The sequence below is a fragment of the Ornithorhynchus anatinus genome, chromosome 6 (assembly GCF_004115215.2).
Source record: "Ornithorhynchus anatinus isolate Pmale09 chromosome 6, mOrnAna1.pri.v4, whole genome shotgun sequence".
In the NCBI taxonomy this organism is placed as follows: Eukaryota; Metazoa; Chordata; class Mammalia; order Monotremata; family Ornithorhynchidae; genus Ornithorhynchus; species Ornithorhynchus anatinus.
The window spans coordinates 28,721,027-28,746,678 of NC_041733.1; the positions used below are offsets into that span (position 1 = coordinate 28,721,027).

General features: G+C 41.1%; 1 protein-coding gene across 2 annotated transcripts in view; it reads right to left on the reverse strand.

Annotated features, from left to right (window-relative positions):
- Positions 1–25,652, reverse strand: part of RNF128 (ring finger protein 128) — a 64,153-nt gene that overhangs the window by 10,067 nt on the left and 28,434 nt on the right. For both annotated transcript variants that reach the window (XM_007665898.3, XM_029067755.2), the window contains exons 2-4: positions 7,787–8,034; positions 911–982; positions 353–435 (exon numbers count right to left, since the gene is read on the reverse strand). In XM_007665898.3, the coding sequence (XP_007664088.2) occupies positions 353–435; positions 911–982; positions 7,787–8,034 (403 nt within the window). The remainder of the gene's footprint in view (positions 1–352; positions 436–910; positions 983–7,786; positions 8,035–25,652) is intronic.

A 25,652-nucleotide genomic window follows, 5' to 3' on the forward strand; every position in this document is an offset into this window, starting at 1 on the left:
TGGAAGCTAAGCAAAACATTGAAAAACTATGAAAATCAATAAAATCAATACAATAATCTAATTAGGGAAGTTTGCTGTTTGAATGATCAATTTACCACTAATTTTATTTCTAATTATAGCATTAGCAATATTCTTTGGAAAAACATGTGCTTCAGGTTCTTGAAAAAGAATAATAATTTGATATGAACACCTGCTTTAAATCTTAATAAAAAACAAGCTTTCAGAGAAAATGATCGATATAACCTAGGTTATAATAGGAATAATTGGGACAAACCAAGTTAAATATTGTTGCTTCAAGCAGTCTACTGTTCAGTTCGTATATATCTAAGATGTAAAAGAAAATTAAACCTACTTGCAGGTTAAGATGCGTACTACATCATTAGGTCGGTACACTTCAATACACACAGCACAGTTATCTCCATCAGGTCCAGTTTCCTGGGAATAAGCAGTCATTTTTATTCTGACGCATAAAATAAACATCAGGATTCAGAGAAAAATCAGCAAATTATCATGTGATTGTTTGCCCTGCACAAAATGTTGATAAACCAGTGAATCTATTCATTCATCAAATGATAGGAACAAAAATTTTGAGCTTCAAGTGATACAATTTCAAGCAACACAAAACACTGATTTAATTACAATCTTTTTTACATAAACTATTATGAAGTGTTGCAACTCACAGAATTTTTCTTGCAACAAAGTTTCCTGGAAAACTCTGTGGCACACTTTTCATTAAATGAATGCTGTATGCTACCTTTGTAGGATCTTAAAAAGTGAAGAGGACAAAGTTCCACTGAGACACCAATATTAAGTGGCAGTCCAATGCAATATGAATTCTGAAGAAAATTATCATTTAGAAAGATTTGTTAAGACTGCTTCAGAGAAAGGATACTTCAAAACATTAAAATACCTTGTCTCCTTGTTTCAGTGTTCGTAGCTGAAGCTTTCCAATAGCTTTTTTGGCATCTGCTTTTAATTGTCTCTAACCAAAAAAATTAAAAATATATGTAAGAAAATTCACATCGTGAGTCTAAGAAGCAAGTCATACCGAAGGTCAGGCATGCAAGGGTTCCTTTAATCAATTTAATATCAGATTCAAAACAATTTTTTTGCTAAAAACCTTTTGGAGACGTCTATTCAACCTGCAGTTCAACATATTAATGATTATTATTATTATTATGGTACTTGTTAAGCGCTTACTATGTGTCAAGCACTGTTCTAAGTACTAGTTAATCAGGTTGGACACAGTCCCTGTCCCATATGGGGTTTACACTCTTAAACCCCATTTTACAGTTGAGGTAACTGAGATCCAGAGAATTTAAGTGACTTGCCCAAGGTCACTCAGCACACCTGGTGGAGCCGGAATTAGAACCCATGTCCCTCTGACTCCTAGGTCTGTGTTCTCTCTATCCACTAAACCATGCTGCTTCCTTATATCAAAAATTACCCAATAATGGCAGTAAGATTCCAACTCTGTATGTCCTGTAAAAGAAGTAGAGATGAAATAGGAATGAAAGGTGAACTATGGATCTGTTCTCTAAAACGTGAGTGAAATTTGCCGTGAATCATTTGGAAATGCAAACATATACAGATTAGAAGCCAGAAATGAGGCGAGACAGAGAAAGAGCTTTATTAGGTGAGAAGCAAAAAATGCTGGAGGGCTCAAGGCAGGAGAGATGAGAAGCAATGGAAAATGGTTCAGGAGAAATGTAGTCAAATGCAGCAAGCACATACACAGGACATGGCTAGGGTAAAGGGAATGGAGGATATATTTGGCCATAGACAGTAATAATGAAAAAGAAACTGACTCAAAGAAGACAGGGCAATAACCAGAAAAATGGTTTTAAAAAGGCAGAGACCCAGGCAAACAAAAATCAATCAATGGTATTTATTGAGCACTTACTGTGGGTACCGTGTATACATACAGGCATGCACGCACAAACACACATACACACACACACACACACACACACACATTAGTGGAGTCTCCTCAGAAACAATGGATGAGCCTCGGGTGTGAAAATTCAGGATTGAGAACCTGTCTGGAAGAATTGATTCTACTGCTAGTGACTTGCCAAGTACCATGGGTTCTAATCCCGGATCCACCACTTTTCAGCTGTGTGACTTTGTGAAGTGACTTTGAAGTGTCACTTCACTTCTCTGGGCCTCAGTTACCTCATCTTTTACTTTACGTGGGGATCAAGACTGTGAGCCCCAAGTGGGACAACCTGATCACCTTGTATCCCCCCCAGTGCTTAGAACAGTGCTTTGCACATAGTAAGCATTCAACAAATGCCATCATCATCATCAGATGCATGTTTTCGCCCCCAGCTAGTCATGTTCCCAGTGTCCTTTGCATTTTGACAGTGATGCTACTGATGGTCAGGTTCTATCCAGGGGTCTAGAGTGACCAAAGGTCATCACACTTTGCCACATTGTTTGCACTTCAGGTTAGGTCCTTGCTGTGCTAATGGGTTTCTCCCATAAGGGCCTGTCTGAGACAGTGATAATTTCCACACTTAGAGGGTTAAAGCAGAGAAGCCCCTGTCCCCTGTGCGGTTGATGATGTCCACCCAAGGTGCTTCAACCCAAGATGAACTATGTGTCATCTGTCACCAACTAGACTGCAACTATCTGTACAGACAGTTTTCCCGAATTGGAATCATACGGAACAGAAGAAAGACACTTGAGTGCTTCACCTTCTCTGCCCTGTGAGGAAATAACTCCAGCTAGTGCAGCCCAAAAATATTCCATTAATCAAATAATGGTTTTTATTGACTGCCCGGGTGCTTAAGGATGAAGTATTCTAATGTAGAGTCAAGCAAAGGAAACAAACACAGTCCCTTTTCTAAAAGAGATGAGACATGAGAAAATTATTTACAAACAGTGGGAGGAGGAAGTTCAAGGTCTAGCAGGAATGAAAAAGCAGAGTGTATCTTTGTATCTATTTATATAAAGTATAATATGCATATACATATATAATGAAACATACAAAAATTAAAAGCATACATTCATATGTGAATGCTGACAATAGGACATAGGAATTAAATACATAAATGCTCAAGATGGGCAATGGGTGGCCAAAACTGGCAATGTCCATGAAATCTGCTGCTACCATTCCATGTTTCTGCCTCCCAAAGCTGTGCCTTAATTGGCCCCACATGCAGTGGGGATAGGAGCAACTTCTACCCCAAATGAGAAGTTGTCCCTTGAAGAGGCTGCACCCCACTCCTGAATATGCCCTGCAACCAAGTCTGGAGGAGACGTTCATTTAGAGTGATTTAAAATGGGGAAATATGTACACAATATTCAAAGCTGTGATAGGGGAAGGTGGGAGAAAAAAAAGGTTTAAAGAGAAAAGTTGGGTTGGGGGAAGATGGGAGAAATGGAAAAGTTTAAAGAGTATGTGAAAGGAGGATCTACCTCCTTCTGAATGTCTAAATTAGAAGGGTTCTTTTTGCTTCTCTTAAGTACTTATTTGTTTTTGTTTTTCCAAGGTGGCCCTTTTCTCACAAAGCAAGTGAGTCTAGCATCATCCTTCTGCTGTTTTGGTACTTTGAAAGTGGGGCTTAAGGGCTCCTAAGATAAAGCAGAGCAGGAGATAGATCCCCCTCTTGTCAGACCCTCCCCTAGCAATGGGAACTGCAGCAATTTACTTTAATTGATTTTAATATCTACCTCCTATTCTAGACTTGAAAGATCTTTGAATTCAGGGAACATTTCTACCTCCTTTATTGTGTTCTACCAAGCACTCAGTCCAGTGCTCTGCACACAGTGAGCACTCAAATACCACTGATCAACTGGCATCCCTGGCTCCGGTAACCTCAGTGATAGTTCCGCTCTGACGGCAGAAAGGACTACTTTAAGTCAAATATCGCATGTGACATTTGGTTATTGCTTAGCTGTTTCATCCTGATGCTTTTGCTCATCGTTATTCTTCCTCTGGCTTTCACAATCTTTAAATAATTTTTATCAGTCTCCCCATTAGACTGTATCCTACAGGACAGGAAATTTTTATCTTGCTGCTGTTTCACCTTCCCAAGGGCTAAGTATGATGCAGCACTGAATGAGTGCTCATTAAATACCACTCACTGACCGGTAGAACACCTTCTTCTCCTACATTCATATCTAATAATAATAATAATAATGTTGGTATTTGTTAAGTGCTTACTATGTGCAGAGGACTGTTCTAAGCGCTGGGGTAGATATGGGGTGATCAGGTTGTCCCACGTGAGGCTCACAGTTAATCCCCATTTTACAGATGAGGTAACTGAGGCACAGAGAAGTGAAGTGACTTGCCCACAGTCACACAGCTGACAAGTGGCAGAGCTGGGAATCGAACCCATGGCCTCTGACTCTGAATCCCAGGCTCTTTCCACTGAGCCACGCTGCGTAAATACATGATGTTAAATCGTTGTGTTACATTGTCTGCTGTGCGACCTTGGCCAAGTTACTCCACTTCTCTGGGCCTCAGTTACCTCATCTGTAAAATGGGGATTAAGCCCTGTGTGTGACAGGAACAGTGTCCCACCTAACTTGAATCTCCTCTAGTGTTTAGAACAGTGCTTGGCACATAGTAAGTGCTTAATGAGTACCATTATTATCATTATTATTATTATTACCCTGCCTTTAGATTTCCCTTTACATATCAATAGATAAAAAAATGGGAGGAGAGTGATTTTTAACAACTAGAAGCTTCTTCCTCAAAGTGTTGTGTTTTTTTTAATGGTTGGTGGAGTTTCGAAGAACCTAATCCAACTCATTACAGTAGAAAATGATCATGACCAATACACAGTGGGTACCACAGCTGCAGCATATCATTGGCCTCTAGTCTCTTTCTAGCCTTCAGATCTTGACCAAACAAATCCCAAGCCATTATCTGCCTCCAAATCTAGGACAACTGGGACAAAGGACAACTGGGACTTCCACTTCTAAACTCAGCCTGATTAAACACTTAATTCCTTGGGAACAAAAGTGCACTGCCACACTGCAGAGAAGGAGAGTGCTTGAACGGTTTATCTTGAATTCACTCTTCACTTATCGTATTTATTGAATGCTTCCTGTGTGCAGATTATTGTATTAAGTGCGTGGAAGAGTACCATATAACAGAGTTGGTAGACTCGTTCCCTGCCCATCCAAGCTTTCAGTCTAGACCCTCCAGTCTACATCCCAACACTTAACACAGGGCTTAGCACATAGGTAACAAGAAATACCATAACTTACCCATGTAGGATTTGGGATTTCAGATCTGGAAGTAGCATTGCTGGACTTTTAACACTTCTTTTAAAAAGTGCATATGTGCCCAATGAAAAGTGCCCAGACAATAAGGTGTAATGGTAATACATCAATTGAATAGCATCTTTTTTAGAGCACCCCCCTTCTGTTAATTCAGCAGAAAGAGAATGACACTGGAAATTGGGAAATCAGGGTTCTAGTCCTCACTTCACAAGTAGGGGAACACCATCAGCAGTGAAGGTGTATGAGCAAACCACCCAGGGCATTGTGCAACGTGGACAGGTCCAGCAGGAACACTGAATTCAGGCAGGTGACAGGGATGGTGAAGGCCTCAGCAGCCATGGAGGTCACTGCCAGCTGGGTTATGGCATTACAGCACAGCATCAGCTCTCTGCTGCAATTATTTCCACCACAAATTACTTCATCCTGAACACTTAGAAACTATTGGTGTACATTCTGCATCATGTTGCATCTTTCCCTGCAGGGCTTAGTCATTGCCCTCCATGCCCCAGCGGGAACATGATTAGCAGAGATGACAGATTGTAGGAGCAGCTGCCTAAACCATCATAACTCTATCACCGTATTCAGATATTTGTTCCTGAGGTCTCAGGACTGATGTTAATCCATAATTCTCAGCAGGAGACTCCATCATCATCTCCTTCAGGGAAATTTATGAGCTCTTGTTGAGAACAATCATAATCAGATTGTAGCTGGAGGAAGAAAGGACATAGAAGAAAAACCAGAGAACTAACTCCTCCAAATCTCCCAAAAAATGTAAATAGAGGGTCTACACTATACTTTCCCCTTGCTTTCAAAAGGTAAAATGCCGGCATAATCCACTGAAGTATCAAGAGAAACCCTTCAAAAACTACTCTAGATAATATAAAGCAAGCTTCCATGCTATCCAGGAATATTTAGCTTAATATCTGAAAAGCATGGTACAAAAGATTACTTACTAGTATCCACAACCTCCTGTGAAGAAAGATGATAGTCTTAGGTAAAAGATATGCATAGAGCTACATGAGTCGTGAAAAACATCAGGCAAAGGTTTTTTCCAAGCTTTTCCATGTGTTGACTGTTTAGGTCATACTACCTTTTTTTAATAGCATTTGTAGCATGAGTAACTAACCTTGACTATCACACTTACTCCCTTCCATCATAAATTCTAACCTCTGAATGGCCGGTCATGAGGACACATATTTCTTTCCAACCCCAAAAATAAAAGTGGTGCAATATAAATGTTAAACAGTAACACAACATAGAATTGTCCTAGGCCCTGATACAGGAATCCTAACCATAATGCTAAGCAGCAAGTAAATACACTGAACCTGTAGCCAGCCTTAAAAGCAATTACTTATAAAGTGATGAGAACAGTTTCCTTTAACTGTCTAGTTGGTTACATTCATTACTTCAGTGTAAATGCTTTTAGGTGTCCTAATCACTTTAAAATTCATCCCAAACCACGAGAAGCAGCAGGGCCTAGTGGAAAAAGTACAGGCCTGGGAGTCAGAGCCTGGGTTCTGATCCCAGTTTAGCCACATACCTGCTGTTTGACCTTGGGCAAGTCATTTAACTTCTCTGTGCCTCAGTTCCCTCATCTGTAAAATAGGCACTCATTACCTGTTCTTCCTTCTACTTAGACTGTAAGCCCCATGTGGGACCTGATTATCTTATATCTACCATGGCATGGCACGCAGTGAGTGCAATTATTTCCATGAAAAAAAATTCTCACGCCCACCATTATTTTTTGCTCCTCTATCTTGGAAACTTTCACACTGAAATCCGGAGAGCTGTGGCAAAGAGGAAGGACAGCAAGAACGCCAAGATGCCCCTTATGATAGACAGTACCACTAACTGGTAAGGAGTCTCAAAGGAAGCAAAGTAGAAATATTATTCCATCTTGGTAGAGTAGTAAACCAAACAGAGTAGCCCACTTCAGTGCTAAATGACTCGTTAGTGAGAATCTAGACACTCTAGACTATAAGTTCCTTGAAGGAAGGGAACATATATACCAAATCTGTTATACTGTACTCTCCCAAGTGCTGAGTTCAGTGCTCTGCACACAGTAAAAGCTCAATAAATACAAATGATTCTATTTCACAACTGACAAAGGGAAGAGAGAAGCAGTGTGGCACAGTGGATAGAGCTCAGGCTTGGGAGTCAGAGGTCATGGGTTCTAATCCCGGCTTCACCACTGATCAGCTGTGTGACTTTGGGCAAGTCACTTGACTTCTCTGTGCCTCAGTTACCTCATCTGTAAAATGGGGATTGAGACTTTGAGCCCAATGTGGGACAACCTGATTACCTTGTATCTACCCCAGCGCTTAGAATAGTGTTCAGCACATAGTAAGCGCTTAACAAATGCCATCATCATCATTTAAAAGAATGACGATAGAAGCTGGTTAATTTTCCGCGACCCACTGGCACATAACCCATGAGCCACTGTGATAAGTACTAGGATGGGGAGAAAAGCCTCTTAAAAGTTTCAGAAGATATTCAGATAACCAAAATCTAAATGAATAAGTTTAAAAAAATGACCTCTATTACAAACCTGTCTCCTGTTCTGAGCTCTTGCATTCCTCAGTCTGCGAGCAAAATAAAAGATAAAGTAGCCCACAGTTGCTGCTGCAACGATGAAGAGGGACACAGAGACAAAGAAGATCGAATATTGATTCATCCAAGGACCGTGTTTTTTCCCAACTTCGATGATCATAGTTACTTGGATGCCTTGCTTAATTAAATCCAAAGTTTTTTTGCCCTTCAGGTAGCCGATCATAATTGCAACAATCTCATCTGCACCTGTAAGACAAAAATGAAATCCATTTTAGCCTGACGAATGTTTTTTATAATCACTGTTTTTCCCTCTGTTAAAACACTTTATATATGGTGAAGATGTAAAAAAAAAAGCTTTAAAAATAGAGTTAACAATCAATGCTAGTTATTGAGCACATACTGTATGCAATGTAATATTGATATACTGTAATCAAGACTTCCATGAACTAAAGAAAGGAGCTATATCCTTTTATGACTTTATTAAATAGGTGATTTATTTTATGTGAATCGATTCAAAGTCTGTAAAGCCACTGTGTATTTGCAATCATCCTCCTGAGTAGATTTAAGACATATCAATTTTGAGGTCAGAAATCCTCAGGGATGAACAATCAGGCTCACAGCAGTACACAGGGCTGACAAAGGGATTTAAAGGCGCTCCCACTGCTCCTGCCATCATGCTAAGACTGAATGTTGCACAGGGTGAGAAGTGGGGAGGTCTGTGGCAGGGTAGACCAAACAGGGACATGACCAGGGTGAGGACTTCCTCAACTACCTCTGACTGGATTAGGGCCCTCCCTGGGGTCCCTATCTGATCTTCCTTCACTCAGTTGAAGGGTTTAATTTATGGCAGGGTTATAAAAACTGCAGGCACTTAAGAACATCATCTGACCTATCATCTTGAAGGATTCTGCCCAAATAGTGTACCAAAGCGAAGAATGAACAGCCCTGGAGTTGGACCTTTGAAACCAGTCTGCCTCAATCTGGTGAAGCCGGTGAGACTCCAGGATCCAGGTCTCCAGGATAAGGTGGAGGCCCTGTCTTGAGGGCTAAAGAAGCATTCATTCATTCAGTCGTATTTATTGAGCACTTACCGTGTGCAGAGCACTGTACTAAGCATTTGAGAGAGTACACTATAACATTAAACAGACGCATTCCTCCCCCACAACAGGAGTGAGTCCCACCCTTTTCCCACATCTTAGATTGTGGTAAAAAGTTTCCTTAGGGGCTCTCTGCCTCCAAAGTCTTCCCTCATCAATCCAGCTAAATAGAGCTACTCGGGTCATCTTAAACTGACATTCATAACACATTATTCACTCCCTCAAAAATCTCCAACAGTTACAAGTTCTCTCTACCAAAACAAAAGTCTCTCTAAATCCTTCGACTTTAAACTCTTTACCAGCTATCTCCTTATTTCTCGCTCTCAATTCCACTACACCCAAGCTTGTACTACTTGTTCCCCACCCCTAATCTGCAAATTCTGGCTCTTTGGCTTCTTACCCACTGCTCACACCTGGCCCCTTGCCACCTCAAAAATGCCCAGACAGGCCTCTCCCGCCTACAAAGTCACATAGTCTAAGTGGCATTCTCCAACTAATCCCTACCTCTTCAAAAAAAAAAGGAAACAAAGCCACTTCAGATTTTTGAGAAAGCGTATTAGATAATCGGAATTACATTCAAGAAGGAGTTACAGGGCATGGGAGGAGAGTGGGCAGAGAAGAAGGAAGAGGACAGGGGAAAAGAGAGGGGTGAGGAGAGTAGTGAGCGGAAAGGAATGGTCATCAGGAAGGTAATGGCTCAGCCATCTCCAGATAAGGATCTATCATCCAGCCCCTACAGGAACATCTGCACTGGGGGAAAAAAAAATAGTTGGTGAATGCTCTGGGGTTAATTAGCCAGTAAGGAATGTTGCTCTGGACAGAGTTACTTGATGCTGAATAAGACTAAAAGCAGATTTTAAATAAAATTCTGGTACAAGGATAAGGATTGCTCTTGCCTTTATTTGGGAGGTGATTGGGGTGATGGCAGAGGGAGGCAGGTTATTAAGTTGTGTGTTGACTGTACATCCCAATGCTCCAAGAACCATACTAAGCTTCAAATAGATTTCTCTGCTCTCTTATTGAACCTTATTGTTAAAGACAGGCCCCTGAATGAGTGTTGGGATGGCCCCTGACCACTCTAGGAATACCCATCTGCTCTACACGATCTTTAGTCCAGAATACAGATCTCTTGAGAGTCTAAACTCTAAGCATTTTCCATTTCAAACTTCAGTTGGCATGGCCATATTGCGAGGGAGCCATGCTTAACATTTCCTCCTCTGTTTAACACCTAACCTTCTGAAATATATCAGTGGTAGTAATGGAACTTACTACACACTTTCCTTGTACAGAGTACTGTATTAAGCAAAGCACCCGGAAAAAATGTACTAGTAAAAATTTAGACATAGTTCCTGGCCTTCAAGAACTCACAATCTAGGACTAAGGGAGGGGAGAGGGAACAAGTAACAAAACACATAAGGATGAAACAATAAATACAAGACAAGGATAATGATATACATCATAGCCAACATCATCATCATCAATGGTATTTACTGAGCATTTACCATCTGCAGAGCACTGTGCTAACCGCTTGGGAGAGTACGATACAACCGAGTTGGTAGACACTTTCCCTGCCCACAAAGAGCTTACAGGGATAGGATACTGTGGAAAGAGTAGCAGAGTCTCTGGTCTGATGTTCAACTCTGATGCTTTCTCCAGGTGACCTCACCCATTGTCGCTCTTACGGAAAACAGGAGGTGCTGGTTTGCTGCATATTCCCCAATGTCATTTTTGCTCCACCTCTGTCCCTCCATCTATCACCAATTCTTCATTCGGATCCACTGTGGCTCAGTGGAAAGAGCCCGGGCTTGGGAGTCAGAGGTCACGGGTTAGAATCCCAGCTGTGGTCAGCTGTGTGACTGTGGGCAAGTCACTTAATTTCTCTGTGCCTCAGATACCTCATCTGTAAAATGGGGATTAACTGTGAGCCTCACGTGGGACAACCTGATTACCCTGTATCTACCCCAGTGCTTAGAACAGTGCTCTGCACGTAGTAAGTACTTAACAAATACCAACATTATTATTATTATCCCTCATCATCAGCTGCTGGTAAAGTGACCATTTATGTAATTTTAAAATACACAATCCAATTTATTGCTGGTATGGTATGGCTCATCTGGTATTGATAAACGGTTTTAGATATCTTATTTCTCATATTTGATTTTAAATACTCAGCCTCCCTCATCAGCTCTGGCTGTCCAACCACTCTGTTGGGAAGAGCTGTCCATATTCACAAGGACCTAGTAGGGGAATGTAATGACTCCAAAGTGAGGGGGAGAGGGGTTGAGTGTTTCCACCCACATAGCCAATTGCTCTTGGTTCTGCAGATTTCTACAAAATTTTCCAAATGATATGGACCATATTCACTGCATAACTGGCATATACCAAAAAGTGTACTTCAGTATTATTAGTAAGCCAAAAGCCTTTTAATAAGCTGAACTTGGGTAAAGGATTTTGCAAAATATAAGATATTTATGGGAAATAACAAACAGCAATACTCAAAGACTAAAACAAACAAGAGGTAAAGCTGTTCTTAGCCTCGGGTCATTTTCAGGTTACAAAGGGTAGAGACTCACCAGTGTGCTAATGAGTTACTTACTTGGGAATATCTTCAGGGTATTTCAAAGAGGAAGCAGTGATTTGAAACAAAACTAACCCTGGACACAGTCTAACAGCTTAATAGCATAATGTTGCCATCTTCTGTAAATGCACTGACATCTGGACTAAATAAGATTTATGGATGAGAAGGTCATGAACCTCAATTTCTCAGAGTATTTCTTTGTTCTAGAAGCTAATGAAAAGGACATAAAAAGCACTCAAGGGAGAGAACTAAGGGTGAGGAAAGCTGCTTATTGTACCTGTACTTGAATTTTTGGAGCTCTTTAATTTTTTCAAAATGATTTTATATCAATGATCTTCTTTCATGCTAACAAAATCCCCATGAGAAAGGGAGGGCAGGTATAATTATCCTTATTTTACCGATGAGGAAACTGAATCCCAAAAGAGGTCAAGTGATTTATCCAGCCAAACGAACAAACCAGTGACAAGAGCTTGGACTTGAACACAGACAATAATAATAATAATGATGATGGTATTTGTTAAGCGCTTACTATGTACCAAGCACTGTTCTAAGCGCTGGGGTAGATACAAGGTAATCAGGTTGTCCCACGTGGGGCTCACAGGGTTAATCCGCATTTTACAGATGAGGTAACTGATCAATCAGTGGTATTTACTAAGCACTTTGTGTGCACAGCACTGTACTAAGCACTTGGAAGAGCTCAGTACAATCGAGTTGGTACACAGGTTCTCTGCCCACAACAAGCTTACAGTCTATATCACTTGACTCCTGCCTGGAAGATGCTTTTTCAGCTAACCTAATGAAAACCAAATGTCTCCTTATGAATCTCCCACTATTATCTATGTCATTCCAGATTTGGATCTCATGTCGTACCAAGGAGAATTGGGGGCAGATTCAATCACTCTTCTGGTTTGCTCTGTGTTGAGTTTCCTGTCTTCCAAATGCCAGACACACCTACTGACCACACAGCATATGGAGACAAAGAGCTCTTTGATTTATAATACTTAGTTCCCTACAAAGAAATATTATGGCTTTAAACATGGATAGAAATCATTGTGAATAAACTAGATTTTTAAAAATGCTAGACCTACAGGATGAATAGAAAAATATGCCTTATACATAAGCATTTAAAGAAAAGTAATGAAAAAAATTAGGGCGTAAGGAGCCGGAAGGTATTTAGGAAAAAAAATTTGTAGATATATTAGCAAATTATGATGGACCCTCCCTTCAAAAATGATGGATGATCTTTGCTCTTGAAACTTTGAGCACACCTACCAACTTGGTTTTATTGTACTTTCCCAAGCGTTCGGTACAGTGCACTGCACACAGTAAGTGCTCAATGAATACCACTGATTCATGCTTCAAAAACGTTCAGGGCATGTCTCCCAAGTCCTCAAAAAACTCCAGTGTACTAGGCACTTGGGAGAGTGCAATACAAAAGAATTAGCAGACCGCTTTCCTCCCCTGAACAACTAAAGACAAAAAAAACCTAAGCCTTAGATAGTTAAGCTGTAAATCTGCCTGTAAATTCGTTGCAGTCAGGGAATGTGTCTACTAACTCTTGCATTACTGTATTCTCCCAAGTGCTTAGTACAGTGCTCTGCGCACAGTAAGTGCTCAAACGTACCATCGATGATGATGGACAGTACTTACCAGGCTCGAGACTGCTTCAAGGTCTATACACGGTGAGCTACCTCAAGGGTCAGCCACAGCCCTAGCTCTTTTTGATCCCAAATGTGGCTGTCAAATAGATTCTCCTTCAGATTCAGCACCATGAGGGGGATGTCAATAGCTTCACCCCCACAGCTTTCTGCACAGGAAGTAGCTGGCCACCCTACCCGTTTGAGCCAGAAAGGGGGCAAGGGAAACTAAGATGGAGGCTCCTCTCCTTGCTCTTGCCAAAAGGACTAGCGAGGCCTACAGGAAAGAAAACAGGCCTGGAAGTCATAAGACCTGAGTTCTAATCCCAGTTCTGCCACATGTCTGTTGTGTGATCCTGGGCAAGTCACAGGACTTCTCTGCATCTCAGTTCCTGCATCTACAAAAGGGGATTCAATACCTGTAGTTCCTTCTACTCACATCCATGAGTAGACCTGACCCCATGTGGGACCTGATCCTAGGGGCAAGGGCACGGGCTTGGGAGTCAGTTGTGGGTTCTAATCCTGGCTCGGCCACTTTGCTGTGTGACCTTGGGAAAGTCACTTCACATCTCTGTACCTAAGTTACCTCTTCTGCTAAATGGGGTTTGAGACTGTGAGCCCCACATGGGACAAACATTACCTTGTAGCTATCCCAGCACTTAGAACAGTGCTTGGAACATAGTAAGCACTTAACAAATACCATAATTATTATATTATTACTCCAGTGCTTTGTACAGTGCTTTACACAGAGTAAGCACTTAATAAATATCACAATTCTTACCCATTCCAGGGACTGATGGGCTTTCCATCGTTCTGACCAGATGGCAGGATGCCCTGGAGCTGCTCTAGCTACTCCCTTCTCCCCTCCCATCTGCTGCCATCAATCACCAAGCAGAAGCTTCAGAGCAGGCCAAGCTGAGTCAGGCAGAAAAGGGACCTCAGCCACCATGGGCATCGGGACAAGAACCGCTCTCGTGCCTTCCAGTCAAACACTGCTAGCAGCAACAGTAAGCTGCACATCAGGCAGGGAAGTATCAGGGCAGGGCATGGCACAAATTAGGCCTCTGCACCAGGTGACTCGTGAACTGTACAAGAGGAAAATCCACTCCCTGGTGCATCAAGTCTGGAGTAGCTAATCGGCAGTGACACATGAGGAGGAGCAGGAAGAGGAAACGTTTCTACCACCTCTGTAGTACCGTACTCTCTCAAGTGTTTAGTATAGATCTCTACACATAGTAAGTGCTAAATAAATACCAGTAATAAAGGTGATAGCATCCATACTCCTCTTTTCCCAAATGAAAAGAACCAGTGTTTTTTCTCCACTTTCTGTGTCTCCTCTTTTCTTTCCTCCTCCCTTCATCCGATCATTTTTCCCTCCCTCTTCCTGCCACCCTTTTCTCTAAATCCCTTTAGAAAATGGCAGGTACAACACTAACTTCAACTTCTTATTTCATAATTATACCTCCACAAAAAAGTAAAGCTAATATCTGCTTAATTCATTTGGGATTTTTCTCATCAACTGTTCAAAGCTCAAAATTTTCGTTTTGCCTGGCTCCTCTGCACAAGAAGATTGCCAACCCATGACCTAGCTCCAGGGTGGGAATTGAGGTTCACTCCCTGCTAGAGTGTTAGCTCCTTGTGGGCAGGGAAGCAGGTCGCTTTTTTAAACTCAGACATGGTCCTAAACTGAAAGCAAGATCTGGCCACAAGCAAGGCTCCCTGCCAACACACTGCTTCTAGGCCACCATAGCAACCTGAGCACAAGGTTGATCAGACAACAGTCTGGACCTAGGAGAAGAAAGAATCAGGTTTACATGTGCATGGATTTCAGCTAAACGTAGAAAAAAAGAAGTCTTGGAAGCTGTGTATTACTCTAAGTCTTTCTCTTCAAATGAAGCCGTCTTTTTCAAGGATACCAAAAGTCTACAGGAAAAGTCTAGTTCTATAAATATAAACCTGATTCACTCGTTTTTCTTCTTTGGCAATTTTGAAAATAATAATGTTGGTATTTGTTAAGCGCTTACTATGTGCTGAGCACTGTTCTAAGTGCTGGGGTAGATACAGGGTAATCAGGTTGTCCCACGTGAGGCTCACAGTTAATCCCCATTTTACAGATGAGGTAACTGAGGCACAGAGAAGTTAAGTGACTTGCCCATGGTCACACAGCTGACAAGTGGCAGAGCAGGGATTTGAAGCCATGACTTCTGACTCCGAAGCCCAGGCTCTTTCCATTGAGCCACGCTGCTTCCCCTAACATTAACCTGTTACAGAAACACAACTTATTTCTAAAGGTATAAAATGCAAAGTTAACTGGTGAAAAAGTTTAGACACCCTAGTAGGTGAAGAAACTCACTTTGTGGCCTCTGTTTAAACCTTGACACATTTTACTGGGAAATGCATATGGAGCATTTGCCTCCCCAGGGCCTCAAGTTACTTATCATCAACACTTCCTGCAGGCTCAAAATAGTGCCTTGTGCAGAGCAATGTAATGCAGAGCAGTGTATTAGTGCTTGGGCACATAAAAAGAAAAGCTAAAAATACTTATTTAGGCCCTTCAGATGGCAGGCACTTTAACTTTTTCGGACTACTGGGCCAGGAGGAGAAACCAACGTACTAAACAGACCTCCGGTGACGTCAAAGAGTTAATGTATTACCCCAAAGGGTTTACCTGACAAAAGAAAAAGAACTATGTATAACTGGCTCTTCTATTACTCATGTTTTTATTACACACTTTGGATAGAGGAATTAGGGAATGTTCTCCTGCCTATCTCTGGATACAAAACAATGCAGTGACAGAAGAAATAGTTTTGCCTAAGTGTACCATGTCAGATGAATTCTACAATGAGCATCTTCGGCAATGTATGTTCCTTCAATCAGTCGATAATATTTACTGAGAGCTTACTGTGTGCGGAGCAGTGTACTAAGCGTTTGGGAGTGTTTCTTCAGGAAAACAACGTTCAAAACCCCTGCACTAATGAACTAAATGTATTCAGCTTTTTGTGAGCAGGGAACGTACCTACCAACTTTGTTTTATTGTCCTCTCCCAAGCATTTGATACAGTGCTCGGAACACAGTAAGTGCACAACAACTACCATTGATTGATATTTAGTGGATCTTAGAGGAAATTAATTAAATCCCAGGTTGCAGTAAGTGAATTCCACAGTTCACCACTGGTCTCGACTGGAAGAAACATTTTAAAAATTAACTCAAGTAGCCCGAGGCCACAACTAGATTTGGCAAGAATCTCCAATAAGAACAAATTTAACATTGGAGAGCAATTATCAGCAATCAAGCTGGCTATTTATTATAGAATAAAGATAAAATGCATTGGAATCTTGTTGTGATAGCAAAAATTAGCTAAAATCTCACATCTTTAACACTTCCTTATAAATATGGTTCTCCATAGCTCTTGCCTTAACAAGTAATTTTGGCTGTAACACAGGAAATTAAGGAAGCGTCATCTGACAAGGTGAGACTGTTTGGATGGAGTATGACATGGTGACAGGAGAAACGGTTTGTACATATGGACATGCAAGTGTTGGACACTGAGTACCTCTAGCATTACTCTTCCTTAACAGGGGTTATGGGCATTTTTTAAGCATCTGCTATGTGCCAAGCACTATACTAAGCACTGAATGAATGAATGCGGTACACAAAAGAAAATCAGGTCAGAAACAGTCTCTGTCCCATGTGGGGCTCACATTCTAAGTAGGAGAGAGGAGGAAACAGACCCAAACAAGTGACTAGCCCAAGGTCACATGTCAGACAAGTAGTAGAGCCACGATTAGAGGCCAGTTCCTCTGATTCCCATGGTCTTTCCACTAGGCCATGCTCCTTGCAAAACATGAGGTTTTGCAATAACACAATCCCTTTAACACCCTAAGGGTTCTCAAAAGAAAAGGTGCTTTGTAAAATGGGAAAATATTTTTTAACATTCTTTTAATTACTAATTCCATCTACTGTAGCTTCATTCTCCCACCATCGACTTCAGTACTCCTGCAATGTCCCCAAATAATCTTTTCCTAGAGTTTTAGTCTCAGCACTTATGCAATAAAACACCAACTGTGAACTAATCACCACAAAGTTCAGATAACTTCAAGCTGCTGTAGGGAAAGTGTGAAAGTGCACTACAAAATGAATGAAACAAAATGCTGGCTTGGAGTAATTCTCCCCAGCTGACGAAAATCAATTACAAACTTGAAATAGCTAAACTTTGAGGATTATATTACCTTTCATGTCATTATTATTATTGTATTTGTTAAGCACTTATTATGTGTCGAGCACAATTCTAAGTGCCAGAGTAGATCCACACAAATTAATCAGGTAGGACATAGTCCCTGGGGCTCGGTCTAAGAAGCGGGAAGAACAGGTATTGAATCCCCACTTTAGAGATGAGAAAACTGAGGGAAGGAGAAGTTAAATGACTTGCCCAAAGTTACACAGCAGGCAAGTGATGGAACTAGGATTAGAACTGGATTCTTTTGTCTCAGCAGGCCTGTGTTCCTTCACACTGCTCCCACTTGCAAATAGCTCAAATCTGCACTGACTGGGATTGTGGGTACTGAGAGTTCTATACCATATAGGTTATGTTCTTGAAGAACTTTGTGTTATGGGAAAATTCCACTTTAGGAGTCACTGATTTGAGAGGAAGTAATGTGTTAGGGGACAGATGGTTTGAAGATGCCACCATAGTGCACACAGTAAGCACTTAACAAATATCATTATTATTAATAATGATGATAATAATAATAATCCACTCTGGCCCTTAGTACAGTGCTTGGTACATAATAAGTGCTCAACGAATACCATTATTATAGGACTAGAGTGGATACAGGACGATTAGGTCATGATTAACTTTTTTTTGATAACACTTTTTTCTACCCCTCTAGACTGCAAGTTCTCTATGGGCAGGGTATGAGCCTACCAACTATGTTGCACTGTACTCTCCCAAGTGCTTAGTACAGTGCCCTGCAAACAGTGAGGGCTCAATATAGAAAATTAAACGACACAAACCTCTCTATTTTTATTGTGCCCACCACTAGCAGAATGTTTTATTTCCTTGTCCCTCATTGTTATTTTACTATAGTAAATACTGTACGGCTGCAAAATAAAAAAAAAAAAAACAAAGCATTTTACAGGCTGAAGTAGCGGCTGAGAAGTGTAGTAGCCTCATGGCTTGACTGATGCCACGCTCACAAGCTTTTCTTCCTGTAATGAATCTACTCGCACTAACCCATGGTTATGTCAAACCAGAACCTTAATCCCCATTTTATAGACTGAGGTAACTGAGGCACAGAGAAGTTAGGCAACTTGCCAAAGATCACACAGCACACAAATGCTGGAGCCAGGATTGGAACCCAGGTTCTCTGACTCCCAGGCCCATCCTCTTTCCACTAGGTAACGCTGCTTCTCGACTCTTAAAGTGTTTCTCCAGGAGGATCCCTGACTCATCCTCCAAGCTACTCCCAGGGCCCTGTAAATAGTGACGCCTATTTGTTTATTGCTCTCAGGTGCTCTAAGCAAAATACTTTTGGCAAGAACAGGGAGAAGCATCAACAAGGAAGAAACAGATGCAAAGCACACCTCGACAATTCCCACCTATTTTGGATAATCCCAATATCGAATTATGGACAATGAAAAACAGAAATTTAGCTAAACCACATTTCAGTTATAAGCCTCTTAGAGTCTTCAATGATCACCTGTTCTTGTCCATGGAAACTCCTGATGACTGGCTTTCACGTACTCAGTTGGTTCTGTCCCTAGTCCCCCAGCTCACACTTCATTCCTTGCAAGATGACTACATTGCACCTTGTTTTCATCTCTCCTCCCTTCACCCCTTGCTTGTGTCCTTCCCTCTGCCTGAAACTCCCCCCCTTCCCTTTCACACACACTCATCTAGAGCTCTCTCCAACTTTAAAGTTCTGAGCTCTCTCCAACTTCTGAAATCAAGTTCTTCTGAAATTCCAATAACTCCAGAATTCATTTTTCTTCATCCCAGATCATATCCTTCCAACTTCTACTTCAGCACTTCTGCGTCACCTCCATCCATCCATACCTTAAGCACTCATAACCACTCACACCATATATCGATTTCCATTAATAAAGTATTAATTTCCATTAATAAATTATTTAAGCACTCTCTCATCCATATATCCCCCTTTCTGTTATTTTCTTCCCCTTATCTGTAATCTACTTTGTGTCTGTCACCCGAGTTAACAGAATCAAGGGTTTAGTACTGCACTCCAGACATGGTAAGTGACCAATGAATCCTATTGATTAAAAACTGTCAGATGACCACCCATAATGCTTATTTTACAAATGAAGCCATCCCAAGGTCACGATGGAAATACCAGGAGTCTACCACAAAACTATTCTTGCAGGCCATGGGCCATTTCCTCATCAACTGGGTCACGATTACCAATACCGAATTAGTCTGTGTTCTACACGCCTACAGCATGTCGACAAACATTTTATACCATTAAATGCTGTAGTTAGAAATGTTTTTATGACTAAATCCTTTTCGAGATTGCTAAGCGAAATTGTCAATCACGCTGGTGCTACTGTGTTCCTTGGAGAATCTAGATATAAATCAAAGGATTCTTATAAGCATAGAGTTTTCTGCCTCGTGTAACTTGACTGCCACGCAATAATTTATTTCAATCACCACAAATCTAGAAGTGACTTACTAAATTATGTGAGAAGCAGGAGCAGGAGCTTCAGGAAGATGGAGAGAACAAGAGAGTGAAATGAGAACAAGAGAGTGAAATGATCATATAGTCAGGCTCTGTGAGTATCAAATATAACAGTGCAGTAAATGATAATCTTCATAGGTCTGCAACATGGAAAGGATTGTCAGCCATGCTTACACACACTGATAAAAGTTTCACCATCAGTAGTAGAATCTTGGAATACAAAGGAGAGAGAAGCAGCAGGGCCTAGTAGAAAGAGTCAGAGGGCCTGGGTTCTAATCTTAGCTCTGTCACCTGTCTGCTGTACGACCTTGGGAAGTCACTTCTCTGTGCCTCAATTTCCTCATCTGTACAATGAGGATTAAATCCCACTTTCTTCTACCTAGTCTGGGAGCCCCATATGGGTCAGGGACGGTGTCCACCTGGATAAACTTGTATCTTACCCAGCATTTAGAACATTGCCTGGCACATAGTCAGTATTTCAATAACATAATTAAAGGACAGAAATGAAATATATGCATAAATTTGTTTATTCAGAAACTATATATATATATACACATATTCACAAATATCTTCAGGAATTAAAGAAGTGATAAATCATTACTGAATCTAATTCCTGAATCACTTCTGAATTCCAGATAAATGACCAAAAAGAACTGCCAACTAAGGAACCAACTAATGTTCTGTGAAGGAGGAAAGAAATTACCAACAATAATCGTTTCCAGAAATCACCCCATTAAACTTACCACCACTCTAGAAACACAGTAACATGAGAATACTACATGCGTATGTATTATTCATTGAGCATTTACTCTATGCAGAGCATTGTACTAAGTGCGTGAAAGAACTGACTTGGCAGACATGAACCTTGTCCTCAAGAGGCTTATAATCAAGTAGGGAAGAAAGACACTAAAATAAATTATGAGGGGGAAGTAAAATAAATTTAAGACAGATACACAAGTGCCCAAGTACTTGGGAAGTTGCTGGGGGTGAGAGAGAGAATTGGGTGGGGACATGAGAATTTCTCAGGGAAGGCTTCCCAGAAATGACTTTATTTCAATAGGACTTTGACTGTGGGGAAAAGAGTGTCTGCCAGATGTAGAGTGGGTAGGAGTTCCAGGCAGGATGGAATATGTGATCAAGGGGTGGGTAGTGAGAGAGATAAGAATGAGGATGAGAAGGCTGACTTGAGAGGTGTGTAGAACGTGAACTAGGATGTAGTAGGAGTGTTTTGAAACCAATGGTCATGAGTTTGTGTTTGATTTACAGTGGAATAAGGCTTTAAAGAGGGGAGAGGTGCGCAAAATTTTACTAAGCGGATCCAGGCAGCAGAGTGAAGTGTGGACTGGAGAGGAGAGAGACTGGTAGCAATGAGATTGGCAAGAAGGCTGATGCAGTTGGGTGGCCCCAAGCAGACACTACTCTAAATGGGACAAGTAATTAAGGGGAAACATATACATACGGATTAACATGGAGTATTAAGAGAGAAGAAATGGAGGGAGTAAGTGGTAAGAACAATCAGTAGTAGAATTCTTAAGGCCATAGAAATACTCCAGGATCTTCATTAGAAACTCTCTCTCTCTAGCTCCTAACCAGTAACTGAATCTATTTTATGCTTTTCTATTGGGTTCACAGCCCAGTAAAACTGAAATGCTGAAAATCTGAATGCCTCCTTGTTCCACAAAGATTTTTGAAAAACTCAAACTTGCAGAGCAACTACAAGAAATACTGGACCACTGAAAATGCCAAGTGACATCTATAAAGGGAGATATTCCACCTCTTTCTAATACTCCCTTCAAAAAGGCTGAACTGAACAAGGGACAGTGCAAAGTATTGATTGGTACATAAACTAAACATTCAACTGCTAAAGCAAATCAAATCATGTCTGAGCAGCCAACCCCGCAGCTTGAATGAAGAATGTACTCCTGCTCAATTGCAAAAGTCATATTTTACATAAACTTTCATTTTTAAAGAAGTCAATACAATATGTCCTATAGACAAATCCATTCAGAATACTCAAGTTTTTCCATAAGCAGTGCTTTCATTCCAGGCTATGACTACAAAGTTCTCAGGGAATTAAGGAATGTTCATCTGATAGTGTGAGCCTGTCTGGACACAGTTCACCGCTGTGTACGAAGAAACAACTCGTTAGGTTGTAGTGTTGGAGATGTTCGGAATACAGTGATGTCTATCAATGGATATGCTAAATTAAAGTTATTCCACAAGACTGACCATTCTTTAGTTTTATACATCGTTTATTTTATGTTTGTTTCAGAAATTTAATATTTGAAAATGGATGCAAATTTAGATCAATCCTGTGCCTTCTTTTTATTTAGACTACAATTTTAGTCGACTATTCAAGTACTGGAAATAATCAGATGATGATAATAATAATATTTGTTGAGTGCTTACTATGGGGCCCAGCACTGTGCTAAGCACTGGGGTAGAGTATATGCAGGTTGGACACTGAATCCCCATTTTACAGGTGAGGAAACTGAGGCACATTGAAGTTAAGTGACTTGGACAAGGTCATTCACCAGGCAAGTTGCAGAGCCCAGGATTATCACCCAGGTTCTCTGACTCCCAAGACTATGCTTTTTCGACTAGGCTGCGCTCCTTCTATTTAGATACAGAAAATGGCTCAACTTTGAAATTGTAGTAATTCCTTAATTGACTACATAAAGGTCTTTTACTTATTCATAAGGAATAGCCTAAAAAAGACTAAAGGAAAAAATGTACAAATAAATTTGTCTTCAAGTTGTCTTTCAAAAAAAGCCTAGGAACTATGCTAATATGGTATCTTTTTTGATTTAAGAAAATGAGATAGAAACAGAAGTGAAATTTGTCACCCCCTTCTTTTATCTAAGGTTCCCTTCAGCATGTTGTTCTTTCGGAAGGGGAGCAGAAATGTTAACACATTAGCTAGTGCCCCTCCTGCTCTTCTTCCACCCTGATCCCCTGCCCCAGCCCCACCACCTAAAAGTTTGGAACAAGTTCATCTTCAACAAATTCTTTCTCGACTGGGAAAGGCCAAGGTCATGCAATGGAGGTAAAAGGGAAGAGATGGGACAGGGCTAGTGAAGGTGGCCCTCCTCTTGCTCCATCAGATGCCACAGAAGCAGACAGTGGCAGTACGGTAAGTGATGCCTGTGTCTAGGAACACCTGTGTGTTTTAAGGAGCAAGCATAATCCCTCATATTCAAACAAACATCCTAAATTTTCAGAGCTCCTTTGGTGACCCCTCATGAAGTTGACTCTCAAGCTTCAAGTTAGATCCCCAAGGGTCAAAGGACTTCTTTCCAGTCCCCACATCAATAGGGTATCCAGTAACTAGTCCTTCATAATAGCAACAACAATCATAGTGGTATTTATTCAGCATTTACCGCATGTGAAATGCTAGGGTGGACACGAAATTATCGGTAAGGCACAGTCCCTGTCTCAAAACAGGGGTCACCATCTACTTTATCCTCACTTGATGGCTGAGGAAACTGAGGCTGAGTGGATGTCCAAAGTTACAAAGAGACAAGTGGCAAAGCCAGGAAAAGAGTCCTAGTCTCCTGGCTCCCATTTTCCAACTCTTTCCACTAAGCTAAACTGCCTGTTACTCTCTACTGGCTTAGAGACTGTGTTGACACCTCTGATCTTAAAAAAAAAAACCTGTCTTAGAACTACAGGACATGACCATGTAGAGAGTTAGGAGATTTGGCAACCCTCAATTTCAGGGCCCGTAGTGGAAGGGGAAAGAAGAGGAGCCCTGTGCCTTGAGAAGAAAAGAGAGTGGAGAAGGGACGGGTAAGGGAAGTGGGGTTAAAGTATTTCTCTGACGCTAAGCCACAGTCTAGTGCTACAGCTAGCCATTATACCACATCAGAAAGCCTCCAACAACAGAAGTAATCTTTCTTGTGCCCCTATTGTCCATTTCTACAGCTAAGAAGTTCAAAAGTAACCACGGTGACACTTCAGTTTTGTGACCGTAATCATAAAAAAATCATAAAATCATAAAAAAGAAAAAGGGGTAACTGCGACTCTGGCACTGCCTAACACAAAGTTAAGTTACAACTGATGAGGCAGGGAGAAGAACCAAATTCCAGCTTTGGAGTGTTTCTTGCGAAATAAGACTAGAAAACGAACCTCAGAGGCAGCAAATTTGTAGTTAGTCAGCCTAGGCTTAATTTCCATAAACTGCCAGTCCTCCTCCCAGAGCTATAGAATGAAACACAGCCTAATTAGAGGAGTAGAATGGAAAAGGCCAAGGTCAAAGTAGCCAATGAGCTGGGTCTAAGCCATGAATAAAAACTGATCACCCTCATTCATTTATAACCAGTAAACAGTAGCCAGACACACACTAGGGATGTGGGAAAGAAGCAGAATAGAAATAAAACAAACTCTGCATTTATGGCTTTTCAGGATAATCTTTACAAGAACTGAAAACATTGCTGACTGTGGTGTTTCTAAGTAAATTCTTTGGGTTTTATTTCTCCAGGGTATCCAAGACAATACTTAAGAAACACCACCGGAACTAGCACCTATAAATATTTTTTCCTTTACCTCTAGAGATCATGTGAGTCACCAAAGTGACATTTTCAGTCCATTTACATTGACAGTAGAATTTACAGCTTGCGTGCATGTTTGTACTGCTTAACAGAATCGATTACAGTCAACCATAATTATTTGAGCATTTACTGTGTGCAGATCACTGTTTTAAGCACTTGAAAGTATCACATAACTTAATTGGTAGACAGATTCCCATACCACATGACAGTTGCACGAAGAACATTAAGTTGTCACAGCCCAACTGAGTCTAGAGAAAGTCTCCTGCTTCACACTGGAGGTCAGTTTAGGATAACATCAGGAATGTTTGATTAACAACCTATTTCACCCACGAGTATGCCTTCCCGAAGTACATCCTTAACACTTGTTCCACCCACGGAATCCTCACTGCTTTTCCTCATAACACACACCACCTGGCCTCAGGTTCCTTTTTCCCAGGATTACACAACTGTAGACAGTTGGTTCCCTTTCTCCTATGGTTTAAGAGAGAAAGAGAGTTATTTCTAATGGTATAACCTCTCTATCCCAATACCTGGTCTCCAGGCTTTGAACTCCTTCCCTGATTAGTTGTTAATTATCTCCTAATAATATCCCAGAGCAATCCACAGTTCAGATAACCATCACTTTAATATTTGGCCTGAGGCCTTTAGGTGCTTCAGCAAATATGAGACTGCTGAATGGCCTCTTCTTAGTCAGTGGGTCAATCGAATTTGAGTGCTTAGTGAATGCAGAGAACTGTACTAAGCGCTTAGGAGAGTACAATATAACAGACACTCCCTGTCCACAACGAGCTTTCAATCTAGAAGGGGAGACAGACATTAATACAAATAAAGATAGGTATATAAGTGCTGTGGAGTTGCGAGGGGGATGAGGAAAGGGAGCAAGTCAAGGCGGTGCATAAGGAAGTGGCAGAAGAGCAAAGGAGGGAAGGCCTCTTGGAGCAGATGTGCCTTCAATAAGGCTTTGAAGGTGGGGAGAATAATTGTCTGTCGGATATGAAAAGGGAGGGTGCTCCAGGCTAGAGGCAAGATACTGATGAGAGGCTGGTGGCCAGAGAGATGTACAGTGAAAAGGTTGGTATTAGAGGAACAAATCATGCGGGCTGGGTTGTAGCAGGAGAGGAGCAAGGTGAGGTAGGAGGGGGCAAGTTGATTGCGTGCTTTAATCATTTGTGCATTGGTCTTCAAATCCCATAAGAGTGAAATATTACCTCTTACATGAAATATATTATATTACCTCATGTTAAATATAATTCAAGAATAATCACTCAATGGTATTTATTGAGTATTTACTGTATGCAGGGCACTGTACT